This window comes from Colobus angolensis, unplaced genomic scaffold, assembly GCF_000951035.1.
Source record: "Colobus angolensis palliatus isolate OR3802 unplaced genomic scaffold, Cang.pa_1.0 Scaffold97, whole genome shotgun sequence".
Lineage (NCBI taxonomy): Eukaryota > Metazoa > Chordata > Mammalia > Primates > Cercopithecidae > Colobus > Colobus angolensis.
In genome coordinates this window covers 1,258,683-1,282,510 of record NW_012123709.1, presented here as the reverse complement: position 1 = coordinate 1,282,510, position 23,828 = coordinate 1,258,683, and the positions used below count along the sequence as shown (strand labels likewise).

Here is a 23,828-nt window from a genome sequence, read left to right as displayed (position 1 = left end):
TTGTTTAACCAATATTTTCTTATGTAGATTACACATGTGTTACTTTTGTAACAAAACAGAAGATGCAAAAAGTAAATGATCGATGAATTTAATATAGGCTAGACTAGTATTTTTTGATGTTTCAACTAGGATATATAAAAATACAAAATGTTTCTAATCCCTAAAATTTTCACCATCATATAAATGGGTTAAAGGTTACATGACTCCATAATATTTCTGTTTTCAAAAAAGAAGATTCACAAATATACATAGAAACAAACGAGAAAGGTAGAAATAAATGTGCAGAATTGGTTCATCTCAAATAAATAGGACTGTGAGAGAGACCAGGAAATAGGACAAATCAGTCATAGATTTTAACAAAAGGCGTTCCACAGGCTCATAAGCAGTTAGGGAAATGTATGCAGGAAGTGGGATCTAGAGACACCTAAAAGAGACAGGAAGTAAAGGCAATGACATACTTCTGTTTCCCAGTTTGTCCCTGCCCTGTCCCCCTTACTATCAAGCAGACACAAACACTTAAAGACACCGAAACATACCTAAGCTTGGACTAGTTTCATATAATCCTACCTAATGTGATCAATTATTTCCCTAAAGAACAGTCAAACTCACAAAGAACAGGACAGAAAAATTGGATTGGGAATTTTAGTTTAATCCAAACATTCTATGACTCAGATAAAAACAAAGCTGAATGACATCTCCATCTACTCACCAACAGTTTCTTCAGACGCAGCAGTCAGAGAGAAAAATTTTTTTGTATTTTCCGTCTCCTCTTTACTTTGCCAAGCTTCACTATATGTTGCAGACTAATGAAAGAAAAATTTAAATTTAAACATGGGAAAAGAAGGCAACTATAATCATTTATTTTTTAAATTCCAACACAGCTCCCAGTCACATACATACAAATGAGAAGTCTCAGGCTTTTTTTCTTTTTTTTTTTTCTTGAGGAAATCTGTAAATGTTCTCTGTTCTCACAAAATTCTGTCAACGGGTATTCCCAGATAGAGTCAGAGTATACACCTATCATTATATGATAATTACCTTGCTTAAAGTATCTTAAGTTTCTGCTTGATATTTTTATAATTAGTGAGTAACCTAAAGATACACCATCAAATCAAAAAATTTCAGACATTTCAAGATTGTTACTATATTTTATTATGTTTCCATTTATAATTCTTGCTTCAAAGGAAATAAAAACTTGCTCTAAGATTCAATAGGAAAAAGTGATAGGCTAACTTTTTCTGCTAAAATTTCCAGAAACAATTTATTTAGTTTAAAGCATTGCATTGTGGATGTTTCTTTCTTTCAATCCCAATGGACTTCCTGGGAACCTCATAAAAAATGTATTTTTAATTACTACATTTTTAATTCGTATTATTGTCTAGGAAACTTTCCCAGAAGTCAGTCAACTGTTCAAGGAGGGCTTTTCAAAAACAACCAATCTCTTATTACACACGGTTCCTTACCTTAAAGGCGCTTTGCTTTGAGGGTCAAAATTCAAGTATGAGTCAGTGGCTATACACCAAGTCAATGCCAACATCTAGTCAACTTCAAGCCCTCAATATTATAGAGAATAAGAGGTCCAAGAAGGCCAAGGAAAGTTATGGAGCACCAGGAATTTGTTGAGATAGAAGCAAATGAAGTATGGTCCTAGACCTCAAGCACTTTACAACTTCCCAAAGATCTTGACCAGCACAGGAAACAGTCAACTCCCCAAAACTTGTTTGTCACAAAGGTTTACCCAAATAATGAAGCTAACCAGAGGGTTAAACTGTGTCTACTGATCTCCAAACTATAAGGCTGCTGAAGAGAAAGCAGACATACGTACTTGATGAAAGCCCCTATTACACCTCTTCCTATTCCAGAGATGGAGGGGCCCAGCACTTTACCAGCCTGCTGCTGGTAAGAGATGTGGTACCCTGGGTCTGTCCCTGGGGAGATGAACACGCCAGTGCAGTGCTTGAAATCTGAATGCTACAAACCAAGTTTTCTTCTCAGGTTCCAGAAAAATATCACCACTATGACTCCTTCATATACACACATATACATATCACTGCCAGCACCTCCACAAAATAAAACAATAAAGGCAGGCCACAGTAACACCATGGTCCATGATTTTCTTACTCAACTTACAGAGGAAATTCTTTTTTTCTATATATCTATATAATATATACATTATATATGTATATAAAATATATATTTATATATATATTTTTTTTAGTGCCTCGCTCTGTCAGCCAGGCTGGAGTGCAGTGACATGATCATAGCTCACTGCACAGCCTTGAACTTCTGGGCTCAAGCAACCCTCCTACCTCAGCCTCCCAAGTAGCCAGGGCGACGAGCACGCACTACCATGCCTGGCTAATTTTTTAATTTTTTTTGTACACATGGGGTCTCTTTATGTTGTTCAGGCTGGTCTCAAACTCCCAGCTTCAAGCGATCCTCCTGCCTCGGCCTCCCTAAGTGCTGAGATCACAGGCGTGAGCCACCATGCCCAGCCAGGAGAATTTGTTTCTTACATGTCAGCATAAGCTTAGATAATTCTTACCTTAATTTCTTCCCACAGCTTTATTCTCATTTCTAGACCTTGCTTCTTAATTTCTTTTTCTCTGCGTTGTTTCTTTGCCAATATTTTATCAAGTTTTTTCATCTTCTGAATAGCATCTTGAAGTTGAGAATCTAATTCTTTTAATTTGTGTTCATCTATATTGTGTGGAAAGTAAAAATAGGTCTGAAGTATAGTAAAACTGTAAAGTTTTGTTTCCTTCTTACTATTTGTTCTTTCATTCAACAAATATTTATGGCTGATAGCAATAACTACTATACTGGTACCATGTATCTCGATTTACAAGGTGCTTTCACATGTATTTGTTTATATAATTATCTAACAACCCTATGAAATAGTTACCTCTATTTTACAGTTGAGATAACTGGGTCCTTTCAAATAGATAACAAATTATAGCACTGGACTCACAAGTGATTCTCCTGATTTTAAATCCCAAATTCTTTCTCCTTCATTCTGTTACACTTTCTATGTTCATGACTAAGAAACAGGAAATAAAGAATAAGACAAGAATCCTGTCCTAAAGCTGCTTCAGTCTAACTGAAAGAGAAGGCGTGTACACAAATGGCTACAGTAAAAAGCCGTATGTCTTCAGTGACACAAAGTGGTTGCAACACATAGAAAGAAGAAAAACTCAAACAAGTACTCCATGTAGCTTGTATCTTTTTTCTATGCTGCTTCCTTCGTTCTAATTTCTTGAAGTACCTAAAAAGGTTCTTGAATTGTAGATAACTGATAGTAACTTATTTGAAAATAAGGACACTTTAGAACTTCTGTCATTAACTTATGATCAATGATAATAATAACTAACATTTATAGAGTTACCTGATAGGCACAGTTTTAAGTGCTTTATTTTTAAGCATCATTTAATGCTCATATTAACCCTCTGAGGTGGTATAATCACTGTTCTCATTTTACAAATTAGTAAACTGAAGCTATTTTGTAACTGAGTTACACGTATGTCCAAGGTCATATAACAGGTAAATGCCAGTCAGATTCCACCCAAATCTGTCTGACTGCAGAGCCAAAGCTCTTAGCCTCTTAGCCACAGATGATAGTCTCTCTGTTTAAATCTGATGAAAGTTGATAATCCAGCAATGAATGAGCATGAATGCTCAAGTAGTAAGTCTCAGCCACCCCAGGATAGATCATTAGAAGTGGCATATTGTGCCAAGTAAGGCCAAATTTATCAACTTTTGAAAACCCAAAGAGTTCAGTGATGTTTCCCTATAATGAACATCACTTCTTCTCCTTCTTTTTTTTTTTTTTTTTTTTTTTTGAGAGACAGGATCTCATTCTGTCACTCAGGCTGAAGTGTGGTGGCATGATCATAGCTCACTGCAACCTCAAACTCCTGGGCTCAAGCAATCCTCCCACATCGGCTTCTGAATAGCCAGAGCCAGGACTACAGGCACATGCCAACATACTTGGCTAATTTTAAAAAAAAAAAATTTTGTAGAGATGGGGGTCTCACTATGCTGTCCAGGCTGGTTTTAAACTCCTGGGCTTAAGTGATACTCCTGCCTGGGCCTCCCAAATGTTGGGATTACAGGTACCAGCTACTGCTCTCAACTTCCTAATTTCCTTCTAAAGGAAAAAAAGAAAGAGGAAAGCAACTTATCCAAAAAGAATACTGATACTATTAATAAGGAGGTTCCTGGAATCTTATTGCTTATGTACTTCAAAAGCAACACCTTCTAGTTCTCATTCCCAACTGCCAATCCTAGCATTCTCAGGCTCTGTCAACATAGATAGTCTATATAGCAGGTATTTTGAAGTAACCCGTTCAGTACTAAAACAATATAAACAAATTCAACGTAAACTGTGTCAACAGCTAACCTCAATTATAATATCTTAGATACGGGAAGGGGACAGGGAAGTGCTGGGTAGAAAAAGGTAGGGTCCCTGGTGAGGGCTCTACCCTTGGGCCTGTACCCATGGACCTAAATGAGAACAGGCACTTCTATTTTCACGCCCAAATACTGCATTTTCCAAGACCACTCTGGCCCACCATGCCCCCATCCTGTGCCCCTATAAACCTGAGACTTTTAGCATACACGACACAAGTGGCTGAGGAATAGAAGAACATACCAGCAGACACCGGCAAACCAGTGACTGCAGAAGGATGCAGATGCCAAGGGGAGTTCAGCCAGAGGCAGTTGGAGGAGAGTTCAACCACCGGGCAGCCCGACTCCAGGGGAAGACCACCTTCCCACTCCATCCCCCTTCCAGCTCCCCATCCATCTCACTGACAGTTACCTCTACCACTCAACAAAACCTTGCACTCATCCTCCAAGCCAACATGTGATTCGATTTTTCCGGTATACCAGAGCAAGAACCCAGGATACAGAAAGCCCTCTGCCCTTGTGATAAGGCAGAGGGTCTAATTGAGCTGATTAACACAAGCCGCTGGCAGACGGCAAAGCTGAAAAAGCACACTGTAACACTCCCACTTGGGCTTTGGGAGTTGTAAACATTCACCCTTAGACGCTGTTGTGGGGTCACAGCCCAAAAGCACTCCCCAAGGCCTCCGCACCTGCCCATCTGTCTGCCCCCTCTAGGCATTTGAGCAGCGAGGCACTGAAGAAGTGAGCCGCAGCCCTGTCACACATCCTGCAGTGGGGATAAGGGAACTCTCCCATTTCACTTTGTTTCCTGAAAACCATAATCCTGAGTCACCTGACCTAACAGTGAGAGCTGGTCTCATCCCAAACATACTCTAAATCACAGCTCTCAAACTTTTTCTCAGCTCCCCTTTACAGCCTTAAAAATTATTGAGAACCCAGCCGGGCACAGTGGCTCATGCCTGTAATCCCAGCACTTTGGGAGGCCAAGGCAGGCAAATCACGAGGTCGGGAGATAAGACCATCCTGGCTAACACAGTGAAACCCCGTCTCTACTAAAAATACAAAAAAATTAGCCAGGCATGGTGGCGGGCACCTGTAGTCCCAGCTACTTGGGAGACTGAGGCAGGAGAATGGCATGAACCCAGGAGGCAGAGCTTGCAGTGAGCCGAGATCACACCACTGCACTCTAGCCTGGGTGAAAGAGTGAGACTCTGTCTCAAAAAAAAAAAAAAAATTATTGAGAACCCATAGTAACTTTTCTTATGTGGGTTATAGCTATTGATAATGAACATATTAGAAATCAACACTGAAAAGTATTGTAAATATTTACTTATTAATTCACTTTCAAAAATAAAAAAACATGCTGTTACTAATTATGTTAACATAAGTATCACATTTTATGACAAATAACTATTCTCAAAAAATTAGTGAGAAGAGTGGTATTGTTCAAATTTGTAATATCTGGATGAAGGGAAGACAGCTGGATTTCTCATATTCTTATAGGAAGACAGTCATCCTATTGTAATCTGTTGTTTTGGCTAAAGTATATGCAGAAAATTTGGCCTCACACAGACACATCGTTAAAAAAGGAAGAAGAAACTTAATAGCCTATTCAGATAATTGGATAGTCTTCTTTGATACTACGCCAAAACTTAACACGGGTGGTTTCTTACAGGTTAACTGTTAAGTGAAATCTGTAATCAAATTAGTGAGCTTTACGTATTTGTTCCATTAAAATCCATGGATCTATATTTCATGTTGAATGGATCTTTCACCCTACATTGATCATTCGGAAAACAGTGGTTAACTGAATTATGCAGACCTTCAACCTGCTAACACATTTCATTACACAAAGGCATCAGTTAATATTGCCACCAATTTTTATAAGAAAAGTCTAAGTATTGGAAAGCTATCAACCTCACAGTGACATATGCAGTTTTCCAAAACTGTAATTTTTCACTCGAAAGCTCAAATTTTACCATTGGCAACAAATACTGTCAGTAGTTATCCTCGAGGTAACATGTTTATTTTCTTAAAAAGAAGTGTATCAAATACCCATCTGAATGATAATTGTCAGTCATTCTTTCAAGTAAAAATGGTGTTCCATTACAAAAGTGGCCACTTCAGCTCTCAACTCCAACCATCACAAAAGTACCTTTCTTCAACACAACCTTCAAACTTCGGCATACAGCATAATTGCTTTATGTATACTTCCCATTTTGCCCCACAGGATGTTAAGAAGATGCATATTTAAGGGTCAAAATTTCATAAAATTGATAGTTTTTACTGATTCATAGCCGGTGACACTGGCTATTTCTTTTTCCTGTCAGTGCCTGGTTGCAAAGAATACAATGACTACTAGCACATTTTGGTGCCATTGTTCGGATTCATGATAAAGCATCAGCAATTTTGCTCACCATTCCTTTTATACCATCAGTGCAAATGTCAGTATGGTGAGCACAAAGGCAAACAGCATCTCAGTATTACTATGCAAACAGCTTTCACCTTGCAGAGCCCCTGCAAGGGTCTCAGGGACACCATCTCCCACCATATCCCCAGGGCTCTGCAGACCACTTTTTGAGAAACACTATTCTAATTCAATCTGACTAGAATTAATTTACCACCATAAAAAATGTCATTTTTTTAAAATCCAAATGTTATTGGGTGGGACTATCCCTACAAATTATAGCATATATTTTATTGTACAATTTTAGTCATCAAAAAATCAATAAATTGCATCACAAAATGCAGAAATACTCCCTACTTGATTAATGTACAATGACCACAACAACTATTTTATTAAATGACATATTTTGTTATATTTCTAATATAAGTATATTTAAGGGCTCTTAGTATTCTTATAAATAAAAAGTGGTGATTGCTTGTTTGTCACAAATAGTGTATGTCTTTTTTGGTTTATTATTTCTACTCAGTTGATAAAAACACAGGTAATACTAACACCTTCAATATAACATTTGTAATTATCATTAACATTTGTAATTATCATTAGACAATCACCTAGTGATTATCCTACCTGAACACTCAGGGATTATCTGATGTTGAACCAAATCCAGATCTTCATCTGATCCCTCTTCAGCCAATTTTATTTTCTCAGAGCAGCTTTCGCGCTTATCATCATTACTAGTTCTTCTGTTCTCTGCATTACTGCTTTCGGAGTGGTCCTCTTTACCAGAGTTCAAGTTGTTTGCAGTATGAACCTAAAAATAATTTCCAAAAAAAAACAGTTTCTGAAAATACTGTATTTTTTTAAACTTTACATTTCTAGAATGTTTTGACACTAATGGAAACAGACGGAGAATGTACATAAATGCAATACACTAGCATTAAAGTATTCTAGAAATATAACACTCTAATTAAAAGTAATTTAACTACACAATTCCATGTAATCACATTTGCACCATTCTCCAGCAATCCCTAGCAATAATGGAGAAGAGTCTACATCAGTCCTGAAGGGAACTGCTATCTGCCGGGCTCAACGGGCCTGCTCCTTGAGCTTACACTGGAATGGGCAGTTAAAGGTCTAATATGACAGCCACTTGCCACATGTGGCTACAGAATGGTTGAAAAGTGGCTAGTCTGAGTTGAGATGTGCTTTCTAGGGAGAGTCTCCTAATCAGAACCCTGTGCTTTGGTCATTTATTTATTTCTATGATATTCACAGTTTTTCTATTTCATTTGAGTTTCCCTTTACATTTTAGCAAAGTTCATTTTGAAAACACCACTTGACACAGTTGTGTTTTCCTAAGAGAGAACAGAAAGGGACCTCCATGGCCGGGTGAGGGAAAAGCAGGGATCAGAGACCCTGGGGTTTGTAAACTGTGATGAAAATCACTTCAGAAGTTAACACAGCCCCAGGGAGAGAGACAAGGCCTCCGAGAGAGTCAGCCCCTTCTCAAAAGAGTACCTTTCCCCTCCCAACAGACAGACTGTCTCCTCCAGCCCATCCGCTCTAAGCCCTCGGTAGGTTTTGTGTTCTCTCTGCACCACATGCTCAACCATCCACCACAATCTGCAGTCCCTCGTGAATCCCCAGGTTGGAAGACGGGCAGTGCTGAGAATGAAACTGCCAGGAATGCAGGCCTGCATGGGGATGTCCCTGCCTGAGCCAGGACATAAACGCAGCAGAACTGAGCTGACTTGGTGGTAATAATCACAGCCATCATTTATTGAAGAATTACTATCAGCCATGGCCTGCCTCATTCACTCCTCACAATGACCCTATGATGTAAGTTTCACTACCATGAATTAGCAGAGAAGAAAACAGACCTAGCCGAAAATGAAACCAGTGAAGGCCCCATTCATAAATAAGCAAAATAGTGTTTACTTTATGTAATCTGGGAGGTGGTTAAACAGGGTTCCCTAATCAAAAACATATTTCTGCCAATGGTAGAAAAATCCTGGAATTCCACAATATCCAGTTAATCCTTAAGGCCTTCTGTCCTGTGAAAATGCTAACATTTCTGGGAGAAGCTGCACAAGTTCTGTCCATCATTTATATTGGTATAAATGAACTTAGCAGACCTTCCTCTGAGGCTGGGTTTCACATGAGGAAATAAAGAATACACAAAAGGGAACTAGATGGATAGCATACTTCAGGGTACCCCAAGACCTTTCACACCCGTCATCTCATATGATCCTAACTCAGAAGGAGCAGAAGGTAATGAGGCACAAAGGTGAAGCTGGAGAACTAAGCAAATTTCACAAATTTTCCCACAGTTTCCTACCCCACTAGCTACCAACTTTCTTCCCCATCCCATTGCCCACTGGCCTCTCTATTCCTAACCCCCTTGCTCTTCTGTCCTGTGGTCTATATGTATGATTTTTCTCTCTTCCTCATTCTTAACACCACATCCCACCTCTACGTGTGTGTGTGTGTGTGTATGTGTGTGTATATATATATCTTTTGGATAGGGTCTCACTCTGTTGCCAAGGCTGGAGTGCAGCAGCGTGATCACAGCTCACTGCAGCCTCAACCTCCTGGGCTCAAGCAATCCTCCCACCTCAGCCTCCCCAACTAGTTGGGACCATGCCACCACACCCAGCTAATTTTTGTATTTTTTAATAGAAATGGGGTTTCACCACATTGCCTAGGCTGGTCTCAAACTCCTGGGCTCAAGCAATCCACCCTCTTTGGCCTCCCAAAGTGCTGAGATTACAGGCATGAGCCACTGTGCCCAATCTATTTTTATACTTTGAGATGGAGTCTCGCTCTGTTGCCCAGGCTGGAGTACAGTGGTGTGATCTCAGCTCACTGCAGCCTCCACCTCCCGGATTCAAGCAATTCTCCTGCCTCAGCCTCCCAAGTAGCTGGGATTACAGGTGCCCACCACCACACCCGGCTAATTTTTGTATTTTTAGTAGAGATGGATTTCACCATGTTAACCAGGCTGGTCTCAAACTCCTGGGCTCAAGCAATCCTCCCACCTCGGCCTCCCACAGTGCTGGGGTTACAAACGTGAGCCACTGTGCCCAGCCCCACCTCCATTTTTCATGGCTCCACGTCCCCTACTCCATATCTTTATCTTAATCGCAGGAAACACAAATACCTCATGAAACCCCTTCCTAATATTTAGATTCCTACGTGAAACCCATGGGATTTTTACACAAAGTACAACTATTGGCTCTTTAAAAAAAAAATTCATAAGCAACAACAAGCCAAAATTTTTAGAATGAGAAATATATTATCACTAAACACATGTCACTAAAACACTAATATTTTAAGCTCATTTTCTGCTGTGGAAAAAAAATATTCGGTAAGAATTTAATAAAAGACAAATCTGAGCAATAAAACTAACCAGCACACCAAGATTTATTACTCAAACAATATGTAAGGTTTTCTAGATGCTGAATGATTTGCAATTAGCAGTCAGTATACAATATATTTGTAGCTTTCTTCCCCAATCTAAGGTGAACCTTGCTGATTTTCTACAAACTTGATTAACACAAATCACAACTTTGAAAACTTTGCTTTCAATATAAGTGTCAAAGTTCAGATTGGCTAATAAATATTCTAGAGTTTAACCTGTAGCTTAGCAGGTTGAAATAAAATCTGAGTTTATGTCATCACTGATATTCTGCTTTTAATAAGTCTTGAATGAAGTAATATTAATCTGTGTATTGAAACATGTGTAAGTATTAATATCATGAAGTTGTTACTTAAAAAAAATTGTCACCCAGAAATAAATAAGCAGGAATACTAATTCTATGCTATTCTAAAATGTGCAGTCTGGACAACCTAGTGAGACCCCCGTCTCTACTTAAAATTTTTTAAAAAAGAAATTAGCCACGTGTATTAACATGCATGAATATCAAATGCATTATGTATGCCAGGAGATAAAAGCCAGAGTGAAAAGCTACATACTGTATGATTCCATTTATACAACCTTCTAGAAAAGGAAAAAAAAAGGGACAGAGAATAGGTCAGTAATGTTAAGGGATGAAGGGTGACATTGGATTATTTAAAAAGGAAAAGAATGAAAAAATGTTTTGAGGGATGATGGAACAAACTGTTACTATATCTTGATTGTAATGGTAGTTACATCACTCAATCTATTTGCCAAAACTGTACACCAAAAAGTGAATTTTATTGTATGTGAATTTTTTAACTAATAACTAAAAGTTAATAGATCAATTGAGATATAATATTAATACATCAGAAGATTTAATACCACAAAGTTAGAAATTCTCCCCAAATTAATCTGTAAAGTGAAAGCAATTTCAATCAAAACCCCAACCAGATTTTTCAGAACTTAAAAAACTGATCTAAAGTACATATAGGCCAGGTGCGGTGGCTCACACCTATAATCTCAGCACTTTGGAAGGCCAAGGCATGTGGATCGCCTGAGGTCAGGAGTTCAAGACTAGCCTGGCCAACATGGTGAAATCCCATATCTACTAAAAATAGAAAAATTAGGTGGGTCTATTGGTTTGTGCCTGTAGCCCTGGCTATTCAGGAGGCCGAGACAGGAAAATCACTTGAACCCAGGAGGCAGAGGTTGCAGTGAGCCTAGAGCACACCATTGCATTCCAGCCTGGGCAAAATAGTGAGACTCAAAAAAAAAAAAATACATATAGAAGAGCAAAAAGCCAAGGATAGTTAAGACAGTCCTGAAAAAAAATAATATGGAAGAGCCACTATCAGATATCAGTAATTACTACAAAGCTGTAAGAGTTAACACACCATATAGTAGTGATGCAGGACGAGAAGAAACAAAACTGTGTTTTGTACAAAGTCACTTACAGCTCGGGTTCTGGACGTATGTTAGGATAATCTCATTAGATGACCCTGCACAAGATTTAGAAAGCAGATGTGAGGTAGAAGCATCTTCCTAAGTTCCTGATAGGAAGCTGGCAAAAAGTATCAAAGGCAGCCATCTCTGCATGTCTAGTCACCAGCTTTGTGGTTCTGAGGGACTTGGGGCAGTGGCGGAAGCAGCAGCAGCAACTTTCTGATCTCTGGATTACAGCTCTGGTGGCGTGACCTAAGAACCCATAATCCAGGGGAAGCCCCCTCCCTGAACTCCCTTTCTTGCTGGTCGTCTGTTGATTTTGAGGTCTTCTGTTGATTTCGAGGAACTAAACTCTTTTTTGCAGTGGGGGAGGTGGAGGGGGAACACAGTCTCACTTTGTCACCCAGGCTGCAGTGCAGTGGCACAATTGTAGCTCACTGCAGCCTTCAACTCCTGAAATCAAGCTATCCTCCTGCCTCAGCCTCCCGAGTAGCTGGGACTACAGGCATGTGCCACCATGTCCCGCTAATCTTTTAAATTTTTTGTAGAGTTACGGTCTCGTAATGTTGCCCAGGCTTTAACTCATATTCAATCCCTTTCTGCTTGAAATACCTAGAGTGCTACTTCTGAACCACATCATGACAGACAAAACTCTGAGAGTTCCATAATGCAGAAGCTAGTCTACAGATTAAAAAAGGAGTATGAAATCATTAACTTGCAAAAAATTTTTTTCATTGCAATGTTCAAATTATTCATTTCCTAACACCTTAAAAGAAACGAGAAAACTAATGCTTTAAATAAAAAAATCAAGTCCAGATATTTTAAGGAAAAAAAAAAGGGACTGATAAAGAAAAAAAAAAAAGGTCACAGCCAGATAATCTCTAATAGGGTTTGACTCTGTGTCCCCACCCAAATCTCATGTCGAATTGTAATTCCCAGTGTTGGAGGAGGGGCCTGGTGGGAGGTGACTGAATCATTGCTGCTACTGTGATCGCGTTCTCACGAAATTTGCTTGTTTGAAAGTGTGTAGCACCTCCTCCTTCACTTTCTCTCTCTCCTCTGCTCAGCCATGTAGGATGTGCCGGCTTCCCCTTCCCCTTCTGCCATGATTGTAAGTTTCTTGAGGCCTCCCCAGCCATGCTTCCTGTACAGCCTGTGGAACGATGCAAACCTCCTTTCTTTGTAAATTACTCAGTCTCAGGTAGTTATTTGACAGCAATGTGAGAAAGGACTAATACAATATACCTACCAAATACACATCACATGACCTTTACTAAACCATTTTTTTTAAATACTGAACCTTTTTAAGTAAGTGTTTTTAGTAAAAGTCAATGGTGGCATATTAGATGTTGGAATACAAAACTTCCTTGTAAAGAAAGAAAGAGTCAACGCACAAGTTTTAACAAAGTCCAGTGTGGAGAAATAAACCACACTCCAAAAAAAGGGAAGGAAAAAAAGGAAAGCGGGAGGGAGGGGAGGAGCAGAGGGAGGAGAGAGAGAGAGGGAAGGAATGGAGTAGAGTTTTTCTCATATTAATCTAGATTAAACCCAAGAAATCTGCAAGTGCTCCCCGAGCATACTGTCTAAGGAGAAAATTTAAAATGGGATGTTAACAACCACCTTAGTTTCACCAACTGCTGAGAAGTCAGGGGAAGGAGTTTAAACCTTTTCTAAACAGTGAATTACCTTGAAGGATCCTGGTTCTGTTGAGAGCACCTCCAAAGAAGCATTTGAACTTCTGCTCCCAGGGCGTATTCTTGAATTTGAAGCTGGCTTTGAAATTCCATCTAGGTTTCCCTTTATAATATCCATTGAAATCCTGGGACAACAAATAAAATATTTAATACCAAGCGACTTGGATATTTAAATCTTTCATTAGTTAGTGTTCATATCCAATTACTCAGAGGCTTTGTTTTAAAGATTATGTTGCTACTGAAGTCACACTTAAAGGTTCCCCAGCTTCACCGAAAGATATCTCGTGTACACGATTGTTAAATCTTATGCCACAGTATACATAAAATATGCTGCCCAGGATGTTAGATACTGAATATGGCTAAAAGAGAATGCAGAAGTGAATGCCATCTCAGTTGCTTCCTGGGCCTCCAGGAAAAAACATTTCCTGTGTCCCTGGTCTTCCCCGAGGGAACATTCGGGGCACCCCTGTCTCTCAAGCAAGATCCACTTCATCTTAGTGATTGCTAAGTTCCTCCTGCTACTTTATTTTTTGAAAATGAGTCTCACTCTGTCACCCAGGCTGGAGTGCAGTGGCGCGATCTTGGCTCCCCGCAACCTCTGCCTCCCAGGTTCAAGCAATTCTCCCTACCTCAGCCTCCCAAGTAGCTGGGATTATAGGAGCCCGCCACCACACCCAGCTAATTTGTGTGTGTGTGTGTGTGTGTGTGTGTGTGTGTGTGTTTTAAGTAGAGATGGGGTTTCGCCATGTTGGCATCAAACTCCTGACCTCATGTGATCTGCCCGCCTCGGCCTCCCAAAGTCCCCTTGCTACTTTCTTTCGGTTTAGCCTTCTTTTTTGTAGCCTTGCCCACTCTAGCTCAGCCTTCTTCCCTCTCAGCTCTGATTTCTTCTCTCCCCTGTGGTGCTGCATTTTCATGGAGTACCTAAGCACTGCTCTCATTTTATCAACTCTCCCCTTCTAAAACCCGTAATTCTATTTCTACCCTCTGAAGCAAGAGAACAAAACCTACTTCCTTCATTAGAGGACAGATTTTCATTATCTGGCTACACATTACCAATCTATTTAACTATTTTTCATGTGATATTATCCACAGGCCTCTCACCACCCTGGCTGTTCTATATCTAGTGCTATTTCCGGAAGCAGGAAATACTAGGCCGGGTGGCATAAGCTAGAGACACAGTGAGCGATGCTGCACACTGATCCTTCCAAACCGTGTGGCCTACCAAGACCATTCCAGCTCTGTCCTGTGACACTGGGGCAACACGCATGCTGAGTCAAATGGGAAAAGAGAGATAATTCCAGCTTTTGCCCTCTCATACTCGGCTTTGCATGTGAACGGGTGCCTTCCAACAAATCCTTTCCTAAATTCCTACCAATTATACATTCAAGCATAACAGAATGAAAAAGGCAATTGCTTCTACCCAACAATGTCCTTTTCTTATCCTACGAAATGACTCATCTTTCTTTTGCTTGTTGAACAGCAGAGGCAGGGTCCAGAGAAGCTGTGGACACAGGAGAAAGCACAAATATAAACGACCTGAGGCTTCACCTAGGTACACAGAGCAATGTTATGGCTTGGCTTCCAACCATTCAATGCGCCGAAGCTCATGCTTAAGAGACCAGGAGGTCAGCTCTTCCCATCTCAGCAAATGAAAAAGGCATTGATCTCAACATTATTCAAAGTCTGCAAAAGGGTTTGGGCTCACTCAGGAAAGCACTGACATTATTATTGTGGGATGATGAATCACCCTGGCCCCTCACATCACAACCAAAAAGCATAAGTCACCAAAAGGCCAAATGTCTTGTAAACGCCCTAAGCAGCCTGTCAAGGGAGACTTACTGCAGCTTGCAGAGGGAGCAATGAGATGCAAGCATGCGCAGAGCCGCATAATACATGTCAATAAGGGCAGAGGCACAAGGAACCAACAATGACCTGAATCAGCTAAAGGGCTCCACAATTCTTTCATTCTGCTTTAGAAATAGGTCTGCTCTATTAGGTTCTCTCCTGAAAATAATAAATTAAATAAAATGCAGTTCCTGAGGTAGGTGGGGATGCAATAACAGAATATCTTATGAATTTGGCCACCTAGAAAAAGGTATGGATAAAGGGTATTAAAATTGGATCTTATAGATGTATTTAAGCATTTGGAAAGAAATTGTAACTGCCACATAGAAATTCCACAAGAAAAGGCACTGTACATGAAAAAAAGCAATCAAACAATACGTAGTTATAATTATGTAAGCATTGAATGTTGACTTAACCAAATATTATGCCTTAATTATACTGAGCGTATGCAAGAAGGAGTGCACAAAAGGAAGCGAGTAGTAACAGAAATGTAATCTGTTATCATAGGAAATCAAAGAGACTGTCCAGAAATTGATAAAGCCAAACAATAGTTAAATATAATACTTTAATGAAAGTAAAAACTAATTTTATAAGTAATAAAAAATATGAAATCTCCAACAGACTGGAACATAAATTTATAAACATAAACATAAATTTCATAATCATGGAATTAATGACTTAGTAAACATGATACTAAGAGCATAAATCAAAAAGGAAAAGACTAACAGATGTGGCTACATAATAATTAATGCTCTTGAGTCTCAAACACGAAAAAGAACTCTTAAGTGAAATTAAAAGGAACCTGAGAAACTGGGGAAAATAAATGCAACATAGATGACATACAAAAGGTTAATACATTCACGTATTTATAGAGCTCTTACCAATCAGTAAGAAAAAAATTCTAATAGAAAACTGGGTAAAGATTTTTAAATGAAATGCACATATCAAAAAAATAAGAGAAAGACAGACATACAAATTGTCGACAATCCCACTTTAAAAAGTCCAGTTTCTCTAATTAAAGGAATATACACAAGGGGACCTGAAAGATGATGACACATCAAGGAAGTAAGAGTAGTGGCTTCTGGATTGGTGAGTTCCTGGATGTTCTTGTACCCTTGCTTATCTTACTTTCTGTTTTGCTATTAACTATATCTTGTATTTATAACTAAAGAATTCATTTATTATAGAAAGATCTCTAGAATGTACTAAAAGGTATTTGAAAATAAATTAAAAATCACCCAACATCCCACCACCCTGAGCTAAACACTATTGGTACATCTCTTTCCCATTTTTACTCTACGTGTTTTTCAACAAAATTGGACTAACGTGTTTCTCGCCACTACATAATGAGCATTTTCTTATGACATTAAGACACTTCAAAATAGAATCGTATTTACTTAATGATACTTGATTGAATAGACAGATTAGATACATGACCAGATCCTAAATTGTAACAAGGGCCAATTTTTTGTAATATTCATTTCAAACAAGATTAATTTAAAGTTTTTCATACAGGCTTGTGAGAAATGCAATCAACATAGATTAATTAAAGCCAACATTGAGATATATGGCTGCTATAATTTGGTATTTTGAGATGAATAAAAGAATCAAAAGAAAATAAATCCTCCTCTGTTGAGTCATTATGAGTAGCAAGACTTTAAAGAGTGGGACTAATTTATTTTCATTATTTTTATGTTTAAAAATTATTTATGTATGGTCAATTTTTTTACTTTATATATTTATGTATTCTGTAAGGAATACTTGCCCATGCAGAAAAAAATCAAATAATACAGGTGAACATAAAAAATGCTTTAAATCAAAATTCGGCTTACCCCAAAAATGAGTGTTAATAGAGACTTGCAAGTCTCATTTTTTTAGGCATATGCAAACCTTCTATCCTTTATACCCATCGACTCCTCCCCAATGCAAACACACACAAATGGCATGGTGCTTTGCAACTTGCTTTTTCACAATTAACAATCTATTTCATATATTTTTCTATATCACCATTTATAGATATACGTCATGCTTTCAAACAACAGCGTAATATCCCAAAGATGTAGCACTTTTTTAATCAGTTCACTTAGGTGGTATATAGAATATTTGCTATTAAAAGCAATTCTAAAACTTGCTCAAGATGTATCACAGACCTAAAGTAAAACTTAACACTACAAAATTTTCTTTTTGTCATTGTTGTTGTTACTGTATTTGTAGTAAAGACGGGGTTTCACCATGTTGGCCAGGCTGGCCTCGAACCCCTGACCTCAAGTGATCTGCCTGCCTCAGCCTCTCAAAGTGCTGGGATTATAGGGGTGAGTCACCAGGCCCGGCCAAAACTTCAAATTTCTAAAAAATACATGTGACTGTGGGTTAGGCAAAAATTTCTTAGATACAACATCAAAGGCATGATTCATAAAAGAAAATATTGATAAATTGGAAGGCATCAAAATGTAAAACTTGTACTCTTCAAAAGATGTTAAGACAAGGAAAACAAAACGCAAAGACTAGGAGCAAATATTTGCAAAACACGTATCTGACAAAGGACACATATCATGAATATATAAACAAGTATCAAGACTCACTAACAAGAAAACAAAGGATTTGGACACAAACATCACCCAAGATGATGTATGGATGTCAAAAGAGCACATGAAAATATGTTCATCATTATTACTCCTCAAAAAAATGAAATAAAAATCACAATGAGATGCCACTACATACCTATTTAAATGACAAAAATTAATTTTTTAGAAAACTGACAATACCAAGTGCTGACAAAGTTGGAGGCAACTATAACACTCATACTGCCAGTGACAATGCAAAATCATCACTTTTCAAAACTGCTTGGCAGTTTCTTACAGTTAAACATATACTTACCATATGACTCCACAATCTCATTCATATTTGCTCAGGAAATGAAAACATATTCACACACACACAAAAAAAAACTATACATGAATATTTATACCAGTTTCATTAATAATAGCGAACAACTGGAAAGAACCCATCCAAATGTGCCTCAAGTAGGAAATGGATAAATATACGTAGGAAATGGATAAATATATGACTGTACATCCATACAATGGACTATTGTGTCCAGAATTGGTTCCTTCCAGTGGGTTCTTGGTCTGACTGACTTCAAGAATGAAGCCACGGACCCTCGAAGTGAGTGTTACAGTTCTTAAAGATGTTTATCGGAATTTGTTCCTTCAGCTGTTCAGATGTGTCCACAGTTTCTTCCTCCCGGTGGGTTTGTGGTCTCTCTGGCTTCAGGAGTGAAGCTGCAGACCTTCCTGGTGAGTGTTACAGCTCATAAAAGTAGCATGGTCCCAAAGAGTGAGCAGCCACTAGATTTACTGCAAAGAGTGAAAGAACAAATCTTCCACAGTGAAAAGAGACCCCAGTGGCCAGTTTTTATTCCCTTATTTGGCCCTACCCATAGCCTGCTGATTGGTCCATTTTACAGAGAGCTGATTGGTCCATTTTACAGAGCGCTGATTAGTTCATTTTACAGAGAGCTGATTGGTCCGTTTTTACAGAGTGCTGATTGGTGCATTTACAAACCTTTAGCTAGACATAGAGTGCTGATTGGTGCATTTTTACAGAGTGCTGATTGGTGCATTTACAATCCTTTAGCTAGACACAGAGCCCTGATTGATGCGTTTTTACAGAGTGCTGATTGGTGCATTTACAATCCTTTAGCTAGACACAGAGCACTGATTGGTGTGTTTACAATCCTTTAGCTAGACAGAAAAGTTCTCCAAGTCCCCACTCAACCCAGAAGCCCAGCCAGCTTCATCTCTCGCTATTACTCAGTAACATAAAGGAACAAACAACAGATAGACAGAACATGAATGAATAGCAACTGCATGATGCTAAGCTGAAGGAAACCTGATTCAAAAGGCCACAGGGTGTTTGCTTCCATCAACATGACATTCTGGAATGGGCAAAATTACAAGAACAAAAAACTAAGTGGTTGCCAGCGATAGGGTTAGGGGAGGGGTTAACTACAAAGAGCACTAGGGAATTTGGGGTTCATGACGAAACTTCCATATTCTGATTGTGGTGGCTGGTAATTACATAACTGTATGCATTTGTCAGACAGCATAGAACTTTAGATTAAATGGGTGAGGCTTACCATAAGTTATACCTCAATTTTAAGTTAATATCTTTGTGCCAATATTTCTTTAGCTATGGTCATACATTCATAAAATAAATTAGAATTGCTGAGTCAAAGAACACTTTTGTTTCAAATTTTGGTAGTTCGCCAAATTGTACTCCAAAAAGGCTGCACCAAATTACACTACTTCCCCAACAGTGGACTGGGGCCCATTTGGTTATGTCAAAGCTGTTTCATCTTCTCCAGTCTGATAGGTGTAAAAGGTATCTGTGAATTTGGTTTACATTTCTTCACGAGAAAAGCTGAGTCTCTAATCAATTGTTTGCTGTTTGCATCTTTTTATTTTTCCTGGGAAATGCCTATTTGCATCCTTTGCCGTTTACGGTCTAGTTTAAATGGCTGGTGATCAGTTATAGATCTTGGTGGGAGGATCTAGATCTCGGGAAAGTGGGAGCCTTAGTTACAGGCCCTAATGTTAGGTGATTCCTGGAGAAAGCCTCCACGGAGGCAGAAGCCCTTGGGGCCCCGCCTCCAATAAGCCCGCCCCTGCCCTCTCATTGGCCCTGTCCGCTCTCACTGACAGTCCATCTACGAGCGAGCGGCCCGATGCAACTCCACCCCGCCCACTCCTCGGCGCACCGCCCCGCGACCGAGCTCCGCCCTCGTCTGCGCGCCCCCTCACCTTCCCGCCGGGCCTCCTCGAGGAACTGGCCCCGGGCAGTCACAGCGTAGACGGCCGCAGAAGCGCGCCGCCGACACTCGCCGCGCCAGCCACTTCCCCACAGGGAAGAGGAATCTCTCCCGCCACCTCAGCCTCTCTGGTGGTGGAAGAAGCCGCCAGTTCAAAGCCCTCCTGCCTGTAGCACCGCTGTTTCTCTGGCAACCAGATGCGCGACGCTTCCGGTCTCGCGATAGGCGAAAGGGCCGTACCATCCGGAAATGGGACGGGGGCCGGCTGCTGCTGGAGGCCCGCGAGCTGGACGGCCCGGCTGTGTCCCTCCGTCTTCGCGGCCGACCGTGGGGGTGGGGAGCGATTTGTCGTCTTTAGGTTGGATTCGGAACAGGGACGTCTGGATGCTTGTGTATCTCTGTCCCTCAGGTTGCTGTGATGCCTTACAGGTCAGCTATTCTCTCCGAGCAGTTTCCTCCTCCGTAAAATGGGAACAATAATAATTCTCTTCTCACAAGACTTGTGCAGCTCAAAAAGACCGTGTATGTGAAGCTCTAGTACATTTGGGGTGCTATAGAAATTTTAAAAATACTAGTTTTGCACAGATTTGGCTACAGTCCAAAAAGTTATAATTGCTTGTTACACCTTCTTTCATTTCGCAGTTTCTCTAAATTATTTCCCTAGGTGCACGAAAATTATTTCCCTACGTCCACAAACTGATTTTCCTCCCCTCCAGTGCCATCAGATTTCTCCTGCTTCCCAGCACGTTACCGTTTACAGAGCATTTTCACATTCATGGCTCCTTTGTCCTCATTGTTTTAACTAGATAAGATGTGGTTTTTTTCAGCGAAGCAAATACTCATAGGTTGAGTTGCCGAAAACACACAGCTGCAGACCGCAGTGTGGCCTAGACCAGGCCAGTGCTGGATATTAAAAACCTGGCTATAAATGTCATCCCTATGCTCCTGAATCCTGCATCTGATCACCAGCCCAGACTTCCCTGAACTCCAGACTCCTTTACCTAACTGCCTATTTGACATATCCACTTAGATGTGTAAACATCTCAAACTTAACACAGGAAAAAACAAGTTCTCCAGAGTCCCCCACCCATCTCAGCAAATGGTAATTTCATCCTGTCATGCCTAAACCAAAATCCTTGGAGTTGTCCTCAATTCCTCTTCCTCTCACACTTTACAATCAATTCGTCCTATCAGCTCAGCATTCAAAATGTATCCAGAATCCAAACACTCGTCGCGAGTTCAGTGCTTCCATTCAGGTCCATACAGACATCATCTCTAAATGATAAGGCTTTCTGTTGGCTCTCTGACCTCCACTCCTACCTGCTGCTTTCCCATGGTAAACCTGGTTCCAGCCTCACTGTCCTCATTGTTAGTGTTTCTGTGCAGGGATTTCTTCCCAGCATTTCTCAGGGAGTTTATGTGGCTTTCCAAATCTCAAAAGAAAAAATGTTGCAAAATGAAGAAAATAGGAGAAGGTATCCTAATTCTCCTATGAGAATTAAAACTTAGCAGCCAACCTAGAGATGTTACTGAAGAAATTCACCAATGGTCAAGTTGAAAACCAGCCCAGGAAATGCCGAGCTCGAGGCTGAGGTCAACATTTTCAGGAACCAGGACAGGAGCACTTGGGAGAGACATGGCTACAATCTCATCAGTCAGTCTTGCTTGTAGTTGGTGCTGTGTAAGTATATGTTCCTGGCCTTGTGTGCTGCTGGCAGTGAGTCATTCTTGCAAATAAAATATAAGTAGGTTGATACTCACTGTATACTTCATACAAATTCTATGAGCAGTGTTCAAAAAAGTAACAAGTTTTGGATTCAAAGTAAATCCTTAAATTGGCAGTTTCCAATCCATGAGTCTGGGTAGTGCAGTTAACCCTGCTAGGAGATCTATTATTTGAATACTATTCAATAATGTTCTCTGTGTTCTCCAGTATTTGAATATCTGCTATCAACTCCAGTTCTTGTAAACACTTCTAGATTTAATAGTTCTCATTTTTTAAACAAAGGCTTCAGATACCATCATAATGAGTAAAGAATATGAAGAAGGTAGGGAATATTTTAAGAATCAGATTTTGAGAGCAGCTGGTAATTCTGATTGCCTGTTTCTGCATCCCACAGAGCAGTATCTGTCAGGAATTTGGTAACACTTGTTCCTCCAATCCAAATAACCACACACATACACCTACACACACACCAGCCTGAAATACAGTTTCCCAGCTATCCACGTGGTTTGCTCCTCTCTTTGCTTAGGCATCTGCTTCCTCAGGAAGGCCTTTCCCAACCACCCTATATAAAATAATTATCCCCATCTCCACACTCCCTACGCTCTGTCCGCCCGACCCTGCTTTATTTTTTTACCACGAAGAGAGACGACATTATTTGGATTTTGATACTAAACAGTTAGGTCATCTTAGGTAAATACATAAGCTTTTGTGGGCCAGAGTTTCTTCGTTTGAAAAATGAAGTTGGACTAGTTTTGCAGTGCTTAACTGCACTGCACATTAGAATCACCTGGGGAGGCGGGGCGCGGTGGTTCAAGCCTGTAATCCCAGCACTTTGGGAGGCCGAGACGGGCGGATCACGAGGTCAGGAGATAGAAACCATCCTGGCTAACACGGTGAAACCCCGTTTCTACTAAAAATACAAAAAACTAGCCGGGCGAGGTGGCGGGCACCTGTAGTCCCAGTTACTCGGGAGGCTGAGGCAGGAGAATGGCGTGAACCTGGGAGGCGGAGCTTGCAGTGAGCTGAGATCTGGCCACTGCACTCCAGCCTGGGGGCAGAGCGAGACTGTCTCAAAAAAAAAAAAAAAAAGAATCACCTGGGGAGATTTCATCAACTATTGAACCAGGGATGTACCTGAGATCAAATGAATCTAGGGCTTCTCAACTTTAATGTGCAGACAAATCACCGAGGAATCTTGTTTAAAATGCTGCTTCAAAAAAAAAAACAAAAATGCTGATCCAGTATCAGGTGAGACCAGAGACTAACAGGCTCCTAGATGATGCCAGTGCTCCGAGCCCACCAACCACTGTTTACCGAGGGGCAAGACGAGATCATGGCCAAGTGCCTGCACAATTCTCATACGCCATAAACGAAGGCCATTCCTTCCGGTTTTTAATTTGGTGACTAATAGTGTCCACTAAGAAAACAATACCTTCGCAATTTCTTGGCGGGGGAGGGTGGGGTTAACTGAGAAAAAGCAGACCTGTGATTAGTGCACATGATTACTGCTGTTTTCTTTTTTTAACTGTTGCTTTTAAAATACAGGCAACAGAAGATGCATATAAAGCCAGTGAAAATAAAATTCAGGTTCCATGTAAACTTGCATCTCTTCACGGTTTGTAACCTTTCCAGACTAAGTCCCTATTGACTATATTTTGCATAAAACTGTTTATCTCATTTTGAATTGTTTTCTGTCTCCATGTCACTCTCACGTTGTTTACTGACCTCCTGATGCTTCCGTTTGGTAAACCGCCGAGAGGCTGTGTGTGCCTTAAGGGCCAGCTTTAATAAAGCTGTATTTGCTTTTAATTTCCGCAAATACTTCTGTGTCAGCTATTGCAGGTGACACCCTCAAAACAACATTGGGATATAAGTCCGAGAGCACCACGTCTATACTGTATTTTCTGCAGTTTCATTTTCAGAAATCACAAACACATCCTGGAAAGTGTTGTGCCTTTCAAAGTCATTCATAAAAATTTGTTCTAGAGTCAAGATATTTTAAGCTAAAATTTCCCTGGTCTCATTCCAGGTTGGTGACAGATGGCAGTGGCAGTGTTAGTTTCGGAGTTAGCTTTTGTTTTTGTTCACAGTCT

The 23,828-nt window shown here is 40.1% G+C and overlaps 1 protein-coding gene and 1 long non-coding RNA gene across 3 annotated transcripts in view; one reads left to right on the top strand and one right to left on the bottom strand.

Moving 5' to 3' along the window:
• FSIP1 (fibrous sheath interacting protein 1) overlaps positions 1 to 20,206 on the bottom strand; it is a 206,916-nt gene extending 186,710 nt beyond the window's left edge. For both annotated transcript variants that reach the window (XM_011932644.1, XM_011932645.1), the window contains exons 1-5: positions 20,002 to 20,206; positions 13,344 to 13,476; positions 7,442 to 7,625; positions 2,546 to 2,700; positions 710 to 803 (exon numbers count right to left, since the gene is read on the bottom strand). In XM_011932644.1, the coding sequence (XP_011788034.1) occupies positions 710 to 803; positions 2,546 to 2,700; positions 7,442 to 7,625; positions 13,344 to 13,469 (559 nt within the window). In that variant the 5' untranslated portion in view covers positions 13,470 to 13,476; positions 20,002 to 20,206. The remainder of the gene's footprint in view (positions 1 to 709; positions 804 to 2,545; positions 2,701 to 7,441; positions 7,626 to 13,343; positions 13,477 to 20,001) is intronic.
• On the top strand, positions 19,951 to 23,334 carry LOC105504979. Its single transcript, XR_001000677.1, has 2 exons — positions 19,951 to 22,530; positions 22,840 to 23,334. It is a non-coding gene; the product is annotated as an uncharacterized LOC105504979 (long non-coding RNA).
• Positions 23,335 to 23,828: the final 494 nt, after the last annotated feature.